This window comes from Numenius arquata, chromosome Z, assembly GCF_964106895.1.
Source record: "Numenius arquata chromosome Z, bNumArq3.hap1.1, whole genome shotgun sequence".
NCBI lineage: Eukaryota > Metazoa > Chordata > Aves > Charadriiformes > Scolopacidae > Numenius > Numenius arquata.
In genome coordinates, this window is record NC_133616.1 from 24,440,860 (window position 1) to 24,457,034 (window position 16,175).

The 16,175-nt window shown below is 39.2% G+C and overlaps 1 protein-coding gene across 1 annotated transcript in view; it reads left to right on the forward strand.

Annotated features, from left to right (window-relative positions):
* MAST4 (microtubule associated serine/threonine kinase family member 4) overlaps window positions 1-16,175 on the forward strand; it is a 303,729-nt gene that overhangs the window by 275,965 nt on the left and 11,589 nt on the right. The window contains exons 18-27 of the mRNA XM_074166090.1: window positions 796-1,004; window positions 1,758-1,896; window positions 2,927-3,059; window positions 3,769-3,934; window positions 6,882-6,983; window positions 10,737-10,859; window positions 11,104-11,216; window positions 13,124-13,251; window positions 13,355-13,587; window positions 14,950-15,150. Coding sequence (XP_074022191.1) covers window positions 796-1,004; window positions 1,758-1,896; window positions 2,927-3,059; window positions 3,769-3,934; window positions 6,882-6,983; window positions 10,737-10,859; window positions 11,104-11,216; window positions 13,124-13,251; window positions 13,355-13,587; window positions 14,950-15,150 — 1,547 coding nt within the window. The remainder of the gene's footprint in view (window positions 1-795; window positions 1,005-1,757; window positions 1,897-2,926; window positions 3,060-3,768; window positions 3,935-6,881; window positions 6,984-10,736; window positions 10,860-11,103; window positions 11,217-13,123; window positions 13,252-13,354; window positions 13,588-14,949; window positions 15,151-16,175) is intronic.

Here is a 16,175-nt window from a genome sequence, read left to right on the forward strand (position 1 = left end):
GAAAGAAAGAAGGCTAGTCCATGTGAGGTTTTCTTTCACTTTGCTTCCTTCACTGCCCTGACCTTACCTAACCAAGCTTACAGTAAACTTTGTACCCAGTACGCCAGTGGAAATTCTGCATGTCAAAATACATCTTAATCCCACATTACCGTGTGGTTAACGTGGTGATCTTTGTTTTGGATTACCTGCTGGTGACCTACCCCTGATACAGATCAATGCTGATGTCAGGGACTGAACAAGAACAGAAGATTTTGCACCTGGCAATGAGGGAGCCACCCCATCGAGCAGCTTCTGAGCAACCTTCATGAGAAACCTGTGACATGTTTTAAAATCCCCTGGATGGAGTCTGAGTCATAATTATCTGACAGCACATTTAGAGAATAAGCATTTGTCAGAATGATTTATAGCACTGTGCCATAGCTGGGTTTTGTATGTAATGCTTTGTTGGTGGAAACGCCCAAAATCTGCCTGAGCTGAGAGCATTTGATATACCTGTTGGGGGGGCATTTGCTGTATTGGTTGTTTGCTTGGGCGGGGCAGGGGGGGGAGGAGAGGAGTTGTTTGGTTTTCATTTGTGTACTAATTTGTGTTGACTGGGGACTCATCCTGGTTATGAAACAAAATGAGGTTTGAAGCCATTCTGTAATGCGAAAGGCAGATCAACTACATTAAATTAAAAACAAGTCTTTTGTATAATATGCATTTTTTAAAAAAATATATTTAATTGTAAAAAAAAGTATTTTAAAATAGTTATTCAGACCTTTTTCTTTTTCTCTCCCATTTGAACTTCTTCAGTGCGGTTTATTTTGTGAGACACAAAGAAACCAGACAAAGATTTGCCATGAAGAAAATTAATAAGCAGAATCTCATCCTCCGAAACCAGATCCAACAGGCCTTTGTCGAACGAGATATCCTGACATTTGCAGAAAACCCATTTGTTGTCAGCATGTATTGCTCCTTTGAAACAAGACGTCATTTATGCATGGTCATGGAGTATGTAGAAGGTAAAAAGTTTGTTTTACAGAGGAAGAAGAGAGTTTTCTTACACTAAGAAAGAAATATAACCCATATAGTACTTGCATTAAAAAGGCCCCCTATGTGTCCTCTGTACTCTGGCAATACGGATTTAGGATCTAAATCCAACAACAAGGTGGCTTTTTTCCCAGTCATTATCTCTCAGTAAAAGCTTGTGAAACACATTTACTCCAGCTGTGATAGAAACTTAGTGCTCTTTGAATAAGTTCCTTATAGACTGTAACCATAAATGTCCTAGTGTTCAAAGTTCATGTGGAAATGCTGTTTGCTTTTCTGGAGTTCAAATTTTCTTTAGGTCATGTTGGGGTATTTGTAATAGTTGATTTTACAAAGAAAGAGCGAAGAGGAAGCAATCTGAAAAGGTGCTGATGCTGAAGGAGAAGAGTAGATAGAGGCAGTGCAAGATGAGAAGCAGCCTGTGGTTGTGATGGTTGTGTGAGCTTTTTCTTTTTCTTTTTTTTTTTTTCCCCAGCCCCTTTGCTTTTTGAACTAGCAGCACATATTTTATTGTTTTCCAGCTGAACCCTTGTACTGCTCACTCCCAGCTTCACACTGTGTTTCCAATGCAGTAGTTAGTGTGGTCACATGCTCAATTGAATCATCTGACTGTAAAATACTCATTTATGACTACAGTTTGTGTCTCTTTCTCCAGCATATATGGATTATACTGATACACCTCAGAATTTATAGCATCATCTGGAACATGTGTCCTATTTCCACAGGTGGAGACTGTGCTACTTTGATGAAGAATATGGGTCCTTTACCTGTAGACATGGCAAGGATGTACTTTGCAGAGACTGTTCTGGCCTTGGAATACCTTCATAATTATGGAATTGTACACAGGGATTTGAAACCAGACAAGTATGTATATAGAATATAAACAAAAGAGGACTTTGAAATTGTTAGATAAAATCTGAAAGGTGTAAACTTGCTTTGAATGTTTTGGAAATGTTTTTGGTTTGGTTTTTTTTATCATGAATGTTACGTAGATTCACAATTTCTCTACAAAATTCGATTTTTCATTACCTGCAGTTACAGAAAAAGCATTTTTTCCAAAACAGATCTTTAAAACTTTCTATCTTTAAGATGCAAGAGTCTATTGGAGTAGCTAAAAAAAATATAAAATAAAATAATTTATTTACTTTTCTGGCTGAAATGGAGGGAAATGCATTTTGGTCATTAAGGAAAAGTTCTTTCAAAGTGTGCTTAAAACACTGTTTAATACGAAGTATCATCAGCTTGCAGATGTTTGCATATATGAAGACAAGATTGACCAGGTTGGGAAAGCTTCGCTGTTGCATGGTTTAGAGTTTGGGGTTTTTTTCAGTATTTAGAAATACAATATTGCTGCCATAGCTTTAAATAACATCAAAGCAAGTAGCTGCAGTAAAAAGTATGGCTATTGCAGCTTTCACATTTGGAAAAAAAAAAAAAGGAATTGGAGTCTTGTCTGTTGAGTGACAATACCTTCATAGCACGATACTTCAGGCCAGTGTAGTACTAGTTACTAACTTAATACCTATTGAGTTTTTTCCAAATCAGTGACCCAGCTTGTTACAGACAGAAAATGCTCACCTCACTTCTGAGGCGACATTTATTCTATTCTATGTCTTTCTGCTGATGACTTTCTTCTTCTTCAAAGCATCTAGTATTCAGCTCTCAACCCATGTATGTTTCCATAAGATATTGTGCAGTTACATATAAAAAGTTTACATGTGATAATAATAGTAACAAATGTTAAGACTGTCAGACTTTTAACCTGTTCAAATTACTTTTTAAGCTGTCTTTATATTTTTGCAGTCCTACTGAAACATTTTCCTCCAAGTACAGTAATAATAAGCACATAATGTTGAATTATATCGCAGTAACTTCAGATTGTTCTAATTTTCAGTTTATTGGTAACATCCATGGGCCATATAAAGCTTACAGACTTTGGCCTCTCAAAGGTGGGGCTAATGAGTTTGACTACCAATCTGTATGAGGGTCACATTGAGAAGGATGCCAGAGAATTCCTTGACAAACAAGTAAGACAGCCTTTTTCATTTCTACATTGAGTGTTCAATTGAAGTGATGTTTTGCCAGCAGAATGTACCATAATACTGTATAAACTGTTGTTACTTCTGCATTGGTGTTCCAGTTGTTTGTCAGTTACTTTTACTGATGCCCTGCAGACTATTCTAGGCTTTTTTCTTTCAACATTAGGATCTATTAGTAAGATGAACAACCTAATTGTGTGCAAGTGAATCTGAGACAGACAAATGGAAAACTGTTTTTATAAGGAATTCACAAGTCTCAGCAGAGTACTTGTGGAGCTCATGATGCATTGTACAACCAAGGGTGCTAAAATCCTTGCTATGGCCCATTTCCCTTTAAGCATGCCTCATTGCCGTTGCTCACAATCTGTTCACTGTAAAAATTACTTAAGATAAAACCATCACAACTTTCATGTAAAGATAAGGATACATTTAAGTTATAATAAAATATTTGCTGTGATGCACTCCCATGTACAAAACGCAGACTGTCCTTTGCATAATAAATAGCAAACGGTGATGATGCCTGTAAATGAAGCTAGGTCATTCTGAAAACATTAGCTGTTAGGCAAGCTCAGCAGACTAAAACCTACAGAATTCCATTTTCCATGTTTCCGTATTATTTTGCATTTCAAGAATTACAACTGATGTGACATAGATCAATTAGATTTCTTTTACCATCATGCTTATTTTTTTCTTTTAGGTCTGTGGTACACCTGAATACATAGCTCCTGAAGTGATACTGAGACAGGGTTATGGAAAACCAGTGGACTGGTGGGCTATGGGAATTATCCTTTATGAATTTCTTGTGGGATGTGTGCCATTCTTTGGAGATACACCGGAAGAGCTGTTTGGACAAGTAATCAGTGGTGAGGATCATCACAAAAAAACCCGCAGATTTCTTAGCTTGCTGTGAAACATTTCAGTTTCTGTTAATAATAAATATATTTGCAACTTTACTGATAGACTAGGTTTTCAAGCTAGTTTTGCTCAAAAAACCACCATTAGCATAATATTGTGATACACAATTTGCTGTCAAAGCAATAAGAATAAATTTGGATTAAAACCTAAATTTACTGTGTATTGTTGTGAAGTAGAGAAATGTAGTAGTACCATTGTGCAATGGTTAAGCTGCACTGTTCGGAAAAGAAACGCGGTATTAGTAGAAAAGTAGTGCCATTGTGGCACGGTGATTTCGGTCTTCAGTAAAGAAATTATACCAGAGAAGAAACAGTTAAAATAAATTTGCATAAATGGGAAAATGCCTCATGGCACAATGAAGAAATTAACAAAGATGTAATAAAACCCTAAAACAAATGTCTCCCGAATAATAAATAATGAGAAAGAGAAGGAAACAAATTCAATTCACAGATTGTTAATGATTTCATTGGTGATTGTTGTAGTGTAATGTTATTTCTGTAGCAGCTGTTCTTCTTCCATTTAAAATTCAATAACCTTTTAGATCTTAACCTGCAAGCTGACCCTGAGTATTGTTATGTGGCTTGTGGCAAAACTGAGTGATAATTAAACAGAATTGTTTACTATCCTACCTGCTGTTTCCATAAATTTCCCAGATGCATACATGTAGAGGGCCTCTATTTATGCCAAAAGTTTAACAGAATGGCACCTTTGTTACTGGGTATTTCCTGGTCTGTTTTATGGTCTGCTAAAAAAACCAAAACCAAACCAAAATCCTGAGCATACAAAAACGCCAACAGAAACAAAATTAACCTCCCCTCTGGTTCCTTATTCTCTGAGAACACAACAAATCCCCTTTTGTACTTAAGGAGACACTCTTGTCGTCATCTCTTTCCTCCATCTCTGAAGTTGAAAGCCAGACTTGTTTGTAAGCTGTAATGAAAAGGATTTGTGAGTTGCCTCTAGTATATGACCTCTTTATACAATACCCTGGCTGTTTATGGATTTATAACCGTGTTGTTTTCTGATGTGATACACCGAGGCCTGAGTGGCAAGGAGAATCAACTGTTTAATTAACACAAGCAGCAAATGCTGGCTTTGTTCTGGATGCCCCACGGCTGCGATGCATATTCATGCTTTATTTTCCAAATTAGATTTAAACTGCAGTGGAAGCTGCAGGCAGGCAAACATGGAAATAACTCATGTTTTTATTGCATTTCCAGACACATGCACATGTGTTTTTATCTTTATGCTCTCTGACTGGGAGAAAGGGAGGGAAGAGTCTAAAGTTAATGACAAAATTTGCACTTTAGACTTTTATTGTGCATGTGGCATTAAATTTACATTTTGTAAAACAAATAGTCATGTGTTACAATCTAGCTGATACTTATTTACATAACTTTATCTGTTTGAATGTGTCCATTTATCTTCCAGAAAGTATCTGTAGAAGTGTATGCTTATAAACTTGATCTATTCCCAGTCACACTCTGAGCTTAGTTTCGTGTTTTGATGTTGACTTCTCAGTTTCTTCTCTTCTATTTTAAATATTCTTACTTACTGATACCTGCAGGAGAACTCTTTTGTTGAATAAGTTTCCTGTGCTAAAAGATATGATCCCCTTGCATTCCACTGTAAAAGCTGTGTTAAAGAACCCCATCTATAGCCTAGACTTATTCCAGTTTATGTGGGTGAAATCTACGTTATACTTGAAAATCTACTGTAAAATCTTGCCCCTTCATTTTACCTCCCTACTTCTTCACTGTATGTTGCCTTTCCTGCCCTGAAGTTGTATGAGTACAGCTGTGGGAGGCATCAGTGTAAACTTAGATACCTAAAATGGTCGGGGTTAAAAATAATGTTTCAGAAGCAGGTTATATTTCGTGCCTGTTTATTTCAGTACCTTTCCTTAACCTCTAGAATACAAAGATTAAACTTGTGTGTAGTTTCTGATGATTATTTCTCCAATGATGATCATTTTGAAGGAAAAGCCTAGATCATATAATGACAACAAAATCCTGAACAGCCTTCTGTATTTCCTGAGCTCCTAGCATTCTGTTTCTCTGATGCCTAAATCCTGGTTCTTGTACAGGTTTTGTCTAAGCCTGCAATATATTAAATTTGTTAGAGGCAGCTTCAGCCAAAAATCAGACAAAACTTGCTGTGTGAGCTGTTAAAAAGTTCATGTTTGTATTGAAACTGGTAGAGTTTTCCATTGTTTAATTTAAACAAAATTTTACTGGAATTTTTATTCCACCCTACCTGAATACGGCAGGGCTTAATATCTTGATTGCATGATTTGGTCCAACTTGTTATGAAGTGCAAAAGCCTTAGTAGCCCAAGAATCAGTAAAGTGAGGTGTTTTTCCTCTGAAGTATGGGAGACTTGGGAAAAAAAACCTCCCATCGGCATGTATCTCTCTAGAGCAGAGTCCAATACTTTTTCCCTTAGTCATGGGAGTGTAGTGACCTTAGTGAGTCTACTAGCATTAGAGGAGGATTACAGATGTGAGCAGTGACTGCTGGGTCAGGTCAACTGAGTCCATCTTAATAGTAGTTTCCATGGAACAGAACTAAAACCATGATTTGGGGGGGGCAGGGAGAAGGGACAGCATACAAGTTATGCTAATGTTTTGCAATAGTTTTCCATGAGCCAAACATTCCTGTATTATGTTATTAAATGCTTTGGGTTAAATGTTTTGGGTTAAAGGATATTTCTGAGGAAAATGGGAACATAACAGTCTGTTACACAGTCTGGTATACAGAGTATAAAAATCCGAAGCAATTCGTAAGCAACAGAGCATAACTTGAAAAAGTTGCCTTAACTCTGGCTTTACTGCTTTCACACTGTTTCTGCTAAATGTTGGGATCAGACTTCACTAATAACTTTGTGTTTTGCTAGATGAAATCAACTGGCCTGAAAAGGATGAAGCACCACCTCCAGACGCCCAGGATCTGATTACCCTGCTGCTCAGACAGAATCCTTTGGAAAGACTGGGAACAGGTTAGGAGGCACTATTTTGAATTATTAATGTGCTAGAAACGGCTTCTATATTTGGCACTGGGAGCTTTTGTTCACCTTTTTGTTTTGCCCAGGAAAAATCTGTCAGGGCAAGTAGCACGACAACATGCCATTATAGCAGAAGGCGTTTTGTGGATTCGGACCATATGGGTATAACAAGGTGATAACTGTCCTTTTTTTGGAGTTTACACATGATCATTCATATTTACTCTTCTCTTAACTTGATAAATAAAATAGAAGTTTCTCAAAGACACATTGGACGAGGTTCCTTCATGAATATGGTATTAAGTAACTAAAGATAGAAATAGGGAAGGGGAATCAATACAAAACTGATGCTTCTATTTCAAGAAGTATCTTAGCCTGGAAAATTAGTTCCTCCAGGTTTTAGGGTGGGTGATGAGTACTCGAACTATTTAGTCATAAATGACTGTCTGAGATTGTGTTGTGAAAGGTCTTGTCGTTCTTATTCAGCAAGCGCTACTGCCTTTCATGAAAAGGATTAAAACCAAAAGTGTGAATGTTAGGAGGTAAATGGATATCGGTGATATCACTGTGGTCATTCAGTGCTGTGCTCGTTCTGTTTCAAGGGAGGAATGTGGCATTAGGAGCAGTGAGCCTGCGTAGGCTAGTGAAAGCACTGTGCTTTTATAGAGCGCTGTGCATGTAATAGAGTTTATTTGTTAGTTGATAGAGCAGAATTTATTTGGGAATTGGGGTGAGAGGCAGTAATGAAGAATATTGGACATGATTTTTACAGTATTAATGTGTGGGAACCCGAATCACTGACTGCCATCCCACTGGGCAAAGCACTATGTAAACACAGCAAAAAAGGCCTCCTACATAAAGGAGCCTGAATATAAAGGTGTAACCTTCTTGATCATGAACACTGTGTGCCATGACTATAAATACATTGGGGATGCTAAGGCAACCAAGTGGCAAGTTGAGTCAGCGTGAGAGTATTTGGAAAGTTACTGGCAAAACTGAGTCCAGTGGACAGATTGTGCTGCACATTTTTAGAGCTAATATAGAAAGGAGCTTTAGGAATCAGTTCATAACTGGCCTTACTGCAGACACACAGGAAGAACACGAGTATAACCCAGACTCGAAGTACTATTGCAATGTTCCTAACTGACAGGTCTTCCTTTGGGACATGATGATGTGTCTGAGATAAGCGAGCTGCACGTGCCTTGCTCCCTGAGCCTTTGGGATCTGTGTAAGCAGCCCTTAGAGATCACTGTAGCTGGTGTTCTGGAGTATGTGGCATCCAGCAAAGTTTGTTCTCCCTTGCACGGCGTTGAACAAGTTAGGAGTGAGGGAGGTGTCCTGCCCCAGTCAGCTTCTCCACTTGCTGCCTGCTTCATCTTCTGCAAAGGGCACCGCTGCCAAAGGCAGAACGAAGAGCACAACTGGTTCCATTCCCTTGCTTTAAATAAACTTCCTTCAGGCATTGTTATTTCATTGTCAGGATGCTTTTTCTGGTAAACACAGTGTTAATTCAAGACTCACCCTGTGAAAGGCTGGATCAGAAGCAGATTACAAATTCTGCCTCTTTTACTACAGCTGGTTGAGAAAGTGAATTTGCTAAAATGAGGCTGGCTTAACTACTGTGATGGTCAGTGCCACCGCATGGAGCACCTGTGCTGCTCGTTCGCGGGCTGATTTCTTTCGACTATGGTTTCTCAAGAGCTGGCAGTCTGAAAAAGGAGATCGGGCAGCTGTTTCTTTGAAGCATGGAGGGGTGTTTAGAAAGTGCTACAAAGTTTTTTAAGAGTCAGAAGCAACCCAGCAAGGGAGGCTGTGATGTGACAGGTCCCGTGGGGGCACTGGAAAATTGCACAGTTTATCCCAGGCTCCACCATGCATTTCAAATGGCAGCCCTGTCTATTTAATACGTATTAGCTAGCTGCATAACACTCCATGAAAATTGTAATTGTGTATTTGCTCAGGAGACCTGAGCGGCATAGTCAAGTTGAAGGAAGAGAGAGAGATACTACACTTGTTTTGAAGAAGGAAAATGACAGAAAAAAGACCTCGTTAGGTTTGAAGTGTCTGATACCAATCAAGGATTATACAATCCTGACATACTATCCCATTGTTGTGTTCAAATAATTGTTTGCTCCTTGGCTAGTGACTGACAACGAGATGTGATTTTGGTTTCCTTTGGGAAGATTTGGCTTTTATGAATTTTTCCCTGGTGCAGTCAGAAAAGCAAAGAACCCAACCTACAAATCTTGCCACTCTGACTTGGAGGCCAATCCTGGAGACTTGACACTTTTGCTATTGCTCTTTCCTGATTTAGCCTTGACATAGGGAAGCTTACATGTTGTATCAATGTGACGGGTTGACTTTGGCTGGCCACCAGATGCCCACCAAGCTGCTCTGTCACTCCTCCTCAACTGGACAGAGGAAGAAAATATAACAAAAGGCTCATGGGTCACTATAAGGACAGGAAATCACTCAGCAGTTACCATCATGGGCGAAAACAGACTCAGCTCAAAGAAATTAATTTAATTTATTGCCACTTAACAACGGAGTAGGATAATGAGAAATAAGAACAAAACACCTTTCCCCCACCCCTCCCTTTTTCCCCAACTCAACTTCACTTCCAGTTTCTGTACCTCCACCCAGAGAGTGGTGCCTGAGGACAAGGAATGGGGGTTGTAGTCAGTTCATCACACATTGTCTCTGCCATTTCTTCCTCCTCACACTCTTCCCTTGCTCTGACATGGGGTCCTCCATGGGCTACAGGGCAATCTCTGCTCCAAGGAGGAGTACCTCCTCCCCTTCTTCACTGACCTTGGTGTCTGCAGACTTGTTTCTCTCACATATTCTCAGTCCTCTCTCCCAGCTGCTGTTGTGCAGCAGTTTTTTACCCTTTTGTAGACATGTTATCACAGAGGTGCTACCATCATTGCTGATGGGCTCAGCCTTGGCCGGCGGTGGGTCTGTCTTGGAGCCAGCTGGCATTGACTCTGTCAGACAAGGCAACTTCTGGCAACTTCTCATAGAAGCCACCCCTGCAGCCTTCCTGCTACCAAAACCTTGCCATGTAAACCCAATACAATCAAGTTGGCAGTAACTCTTGCTCCTGCAGGTTCCCTTATCAGTTTTTACAATTAGATTTATGCCTATTATTACCCTCGCTCACCTCCCCAGATCAAAAATTCCAGTATTTCATTGTGTTCTTATAGTTGTTTCTTAACTTGAAGCTAGTGTGATTGTTTAACATACATTATAATAAGTAGGCAGTAATCATGAAGAAGATAAATGACAAGATATTTCCTATAGAATTGTCTACTGCTGCCATAAAACACCAAAAGGAGCTCCTTAGCACTGGTATTTTCCTTAGGCAACTAGTAAGAATCATTCTTCATTACTTTCTGACTTGTACTTACTCATCTAGTGCACTTATTTATATTTTGATGACTGCTTCTACTACATCTGATGCTTCTGACTAATGTGTACCAGACAGATAGTAATTAATATACCCAGAAAAATAGAAATGTTAAAAGGGGAAAAATGATAAAGCGATGCCACCGTTAGTAGAAATGGCAACAACAAAACAGGGGCAGGGAGGTCCTCTGACAGGTTTAGGAGATTCTAGTGGAAATGGGTAGTAAATGTTCCTGCTTACATTGATGACTATGATTTTCCATGAAAATTTGCATTTGTTGGTTGAAGGAATGTTAGAGGATTTGGTATGGTCAGCTCAGTGTTTTTCTCTGGCTCCCCCAGGTGGTGCATATGAAGTAAAGCAGCATCAGTTCTTCAGGAGCCTTGACTGGAATAGTCTGCTGAGGCAGAAAGCAGAATTTATTCCACAGTTGGAGTCTGAAGATGACACAAGTTATTTTGACAGTACGTATTTGATGATTTTAAAAAAATGCAATGAACGCCTTGTTTAAATAATCACTGCATTTGACTTTTGCTTACTGCTTTGAAAATCTCCTTTATTAGAGCCACTGTCAGCTTGCAATTTCACTGGTGGTTTGACATTTCAGCAGAAATAATCTTAAGAATAAAATTACACTTTTAGTTAGTATTAAAGCTTGTTACCCATTCTTCCTGATAAATTCAAAAACTTTATTTCCCTTGTCTGTAGCTCGTTCTGAGAAATACCACCATATGGAAACTGAGGAAGAAGATGATACCAATGATGAAGATTTTAATTTGGAGATAAGACAGTTTTCCTCATGTTCACACAGATTTTCAAAAGTAAGTAAAAATTTCTTTAATGATAGTGTGTATTGTGTACATAATCATTTTGCTACTTTAGTATAGAGTTTGGAAATGTTAGAAGACATGTGTAGGGAGGGCATTGTTTCTTCAAGAAATGTTACCTGAAATTGAGCAAGAATGAAACCAATACCATTATTTCTTGAATCCTTAAGGTAACAGAAAATGATATAAATAGATGGGTATTTCTGTAGAAAATGCATGCTGGCATAAGAAAAAGTTTAGGGAAACCAAATGCATGTTCCTTGCATTGGTTTCCTTATACATTGTTCACATACTGCTTCATTTGTGCCCTAGGTGTCTTGCAGGTATGGCATGACAAAGATCTCAGTACTAGCCTATAGTAGCTACTAATTGAATGACATTAGACCAAAGGCAAAAAGCAGAGTAGTGGTTAGCATGTGATTTGGTCAAGGAGGGATGTGGATTTGAGGGATTGATTTGAATGCTGTGAATTGAAGGGTAAAGCTGACTGTCCAAAGGGTTGTATACTTTAGTGGTTGAGATGAGAGCTAATTATTGCTGGACAAGGGACACTGGTAGGAGCACAGTGGACATGCTCAGGAAATACTGTGGAGGGTAAATTGTCAGGAAATAATGGAAGTGGAACACCTAATGAGTATGCTTTTAGACTTAACTAATCATCCATCAGTGGTTTTCAAGAGCTTTCTATTTAAGAAGTTTATTGAACCTACTTTAGGAACTGTTTAAAGCTATTTGGAAAGTCTGTGTTTGTATCTTTTTTGTCCTGGGCTATGCTTCAAGGAATTGGTGAATTTTATGCTGGCTCTGCAGTACCACGTATGTACTTCATCTGTGATAGCTTGGAAGAGGAGAGACCGGAATCGTGGATGTAGTTTTCCTCATCCGGTGTAAACTCCTTATTTTGACTTGGTGGTGCGTTTGAGATTCAGATACTAGTAAATGACTCAGTCTCTTTGGAGATAACTTGGAAGAGAGGCAACGGGCACAAACTGAAATACAAGAAGTTCTGTCTGAAGGCAATGAAACACTTTCTTACTATGAGAGTGATCAAGTACCGGCACAGGTTGTCCAGAGAGGTTGTGGAGCCTCCATCCTTGGAGGTCTTCAAAAGCCTCCGGAACAGGGTCCTGAGCAGCCACCTCTAGGTGACCCTGCTTGTGCAGAGAGGCTGGACAACATGACCTGCCAGAGGTCTCTTACAGCCTTATTCTGTGATTCTCTGAACTCCTGTCCTTTTGAAAGCCCTTTACCACAGTAATAGTCCGGTTTGTTAATGTCATTATGTCATTGCATCTCTAGCTGTGCCTCTCAGGCTGTAGAATATGCGGTTGACAATTTCTGTGTGCTGTTTGTCAGCTAAGCAAACAAGAGACTTCCAGTGATCAGAAAAAGATTTTTTCTAAATCTTTCAGCCAAGTAATTTGTTCTTAACTTGAAAGTCAGTTCAGATTAATTTTTCTGCTTTCCACATGACTGGTTGATACCAAGTCAATATCATAGAGTTAGGGTGTTTTTACCTTGATTGGCTTTTTGGTTGTGAATTAATCCAAGATATGCATTAATCCTGGGACCTAGAGACCCCAAGGCCATGGATTGTGTTTCTGCTCTTTTGGTTAACACAGTGAAATGGGGAGAGAGCTGATGAATTCGTTATGAGAAGAGATGTTATTTGTGACCCTGTATGTGAGGAGCCAAGAAAGCACGATAGGAAAGCATTGTAAGATTATAAAGTTTTGGAAATTTTAAAAACCTCAGAAAGTTTCAAGTTTGCACTCTGAAATACTGTATAAGCATTTTGAGCATGCAGAGTACAATCCAAAATGTGGTTCCTGCATATCTTTTTATATCAAATATATTGGTGATGAATTGGGTTTTTTGTGCTTTTTTTTGGTCTGTAATAGGTTTTTAGTAGCATAGATCGAGTCTCTCAAACACAAGGTGAAGAAAAGGAAGATGCAGGAGACAAAACAAAAAGTGTAACATTGCCTTCTGTGGAATCTCTAAGCTGGAGTTCCGAATATTCTGAAATGTAAGTAGAAGGAGGTACTGGAAGTGGTCCATGTCCTGCTTGTCAGGTAGCAGGCCCTCCTCATCTTGGTAACTGCATGAGAGTTTGCTTATTTTTTATGCAGACAACAAATATCTACATCCATCTCCTCTGACACTGAGAGTAGCAGGCAGCGACACAGTTCTGGTTTGCTTCCAAAGTTGGCCGTATCAGCCGAAGGAGAACAGGATGATTCCACCGGCTTGGTGGGACTCCGGGAGGAACAGGAAAAGCCTAGTTTTGTGAGCGAGGAAATAGTGCAGGATGAACCTGAAGTAACCACTCCAGCAAGTACGATCAGCAGCTCCACACTATCAGGTAATTCACAGTGGGTGTCTTGACTGATTACGTTAGAAACAGTTGTGAACCTTCTTTGTTTAGCAGTAGCATTCATGGATTTAGAAGTTCTGTATTTTAGAACTTCATTTAAAAAAGGCCATCCAAGAGGGGTCTGGTTTGGGCTCAGGCTCGAGCTAATAAAATCTCATGAAAATATGTACGGGAAAGTTTCAACATTTTTGGAAATGCTAACATTTGATGTCACCCCACTGACTCTGGAAGGCTGCTAGACAAGTGAATAAAATGATTACTTGACCAATAGAGCCATTGTAGGATCCATCTGTGGAGAAAAGGAGCCTTAGACTCCTTGAGCATTTGAATCACTTTTTATATCTTCCCTCACTGAAGTTGATGATCTTTTGATTGATCATCCTGGAGTCATACCAACTGATCTGTATCGCCCTTTTCTGACACTCTGTGCTACAACATCGTGTGTTTTTAATTAAGACATCTCAGTGATGTTCACCTTTCAGAGTTGGCAGGGTTGTATTTGACTTGTGGAAGTCACTTTTGTCATTAGGAATGTAGGAGGGAGTGTTGTAAACCATTCCCTACTTAAATAATTCATTTCCGTTATGCATCCCTCCCTTTTTTCTGTGGTCCATTAGCAGCAGGATATTCGGTGACCTTAAAGGAATACTAGGAATTACTGCTATGCCTTTAAACAGGCGACCTGCCCTTGGTGTGTGTTTCATAAGGTTGTACAACTTTCCTGTGACATCTTTGAGCTTCTGAAGAAATCCTCTGTTGTTTTCATGACACAAGGCCTTTATGGTTTTTTTTCGTTCTTTGAAACCATGTTGTCTTTCCTCCATTCTGTATTGTGGAAGTTCATTACCTATGATAGACTAATACCAATGTGGTTGTAATACTGAGTTTAGTGGTGCCAGTATCTTTCTCCTGTGTCAGAGATAACCACCTAAAAAATAAAAGCAAAATATAATAATTAAAAATAAAATTATACTTAGTGTTTTAATGATTTGGGAAAAGTTACCAAGCTGATAGCAACATATGTAGGATTGGAGCCTTTCATTTACTTTAGGAAGAGTTCACATGAAAAATAAATGTATTATTAAGTTCTCTAAGGCTGCATATTGAGATATCGGGCTTACTTCAGCTTTTGTCTCTTATTTTGCTTTAGTGACTACAAAAATCTGTTGCTTCAGTTCATTCTGTTAATGTTTATGCATTCTGTAAGTCTGGAAGAAATACTCAGATTTCCGTAATGTTGGGTTATGAACTTGTTAACAGAAAGAAAAATTCCTATCTCACAATTGTACTGTTTCCCCTCCCTGACCACCAGTTTTCCCTCAATGTGTTTATCCCTTCTTCTTTGTACAGTTGGCAGTTTTTCAGAGCACTTAGATCAGATAAATGGAAGAAGTGAGAGTGTGGACAGTACAGATAACTCCTCAAAGCCACCCAATGAAGTTGCATCTCACATGGCTCGTCAGCGGTTAGAAAGCACAGAGAAAAAGAAGATCTCTGGGAAAGTCACGAAATCTCTTTCTGCAAGTGCTTTGTCCCTCATGATCCCAGGAGGTAGAGATAAATCTTTTTGTTTGAAATGTTATGATTTATGCATACTTAGTGGTTTATGACGTAAATGCAAAATTTTGGGGAGTCTGTGTCGCACTTTTTTGTTTCTTTTTGTTACATGTGTTACTAGATGGTGCAATCTCATTAACGAGTTACAGCAGTCGCATTACAGCTGAGGGACCTTCTCTGACAGGCAAAAATGTAGTTTATTCGTGACTACTTGGTGTTTGACCAGCAGCAGGATGCAGGCTTCAGTCCTTGACTCATCCTACAGTAGGGGTGTAACTTAAGTTTTAAGTAACTCACTGTGAATGGCCTGACTAGTTTTCTCCCATCTCCCATTAGGAAAGGTGATAAACCAGGGCAAAGCGTCACAAAGTAGAAATTGCATGTAGGCTCTTGTTGCACTACATTGGCTTAAATCGAGTGCTCAAATTTTGAAGCCAGAAATATTGCTGTAAGTGGAGGTGTAACAGTAGTATTGAGTGTTTCCAGATGAAGCATTGGTGCTTTGCTTTTTCATGGTTCAAAGTCCAAATTTCCCAAACTTCAAGGCATTTTTTCCAAAAGTGGGATTACCTCTCAGTTTTGCAGACTGGCCACATGCTGCTTTTAGACCTTAGGTGTTATATTCAAGTATCTGCTGGTCCGATAACGTAACCTTTTTCAGATAACATAATTCTTTTTCAGAATGTTCAAAGATGGCTTTGACATTAACTTCAGCAGTTTGCTTTGAGTCCTCAGGCTCGTGTAGAATGGTGCAGTGTTGAAGAGTTGGTTCTGGCTCTCCTCTTAGGCTTCGCCCACCTTTGGGTTGTAAAGCAAGTGTGCCTTATGTGCTCCTTAATACCTTGGTGAGCAACAACGGTGCTGTTGGGCATGTGTTTTGGAGACCTTCAAGAGGTGGAAGGTCCATCTGGTCCCTATTACTGTGGGAATTTCTGATTCACCTCATGTTTTTACTCTTCTCCACCATACAGTTTAAAGAACAGCATAGGCTTCCTGTGCAGTACTTGTAATTCCAGCAG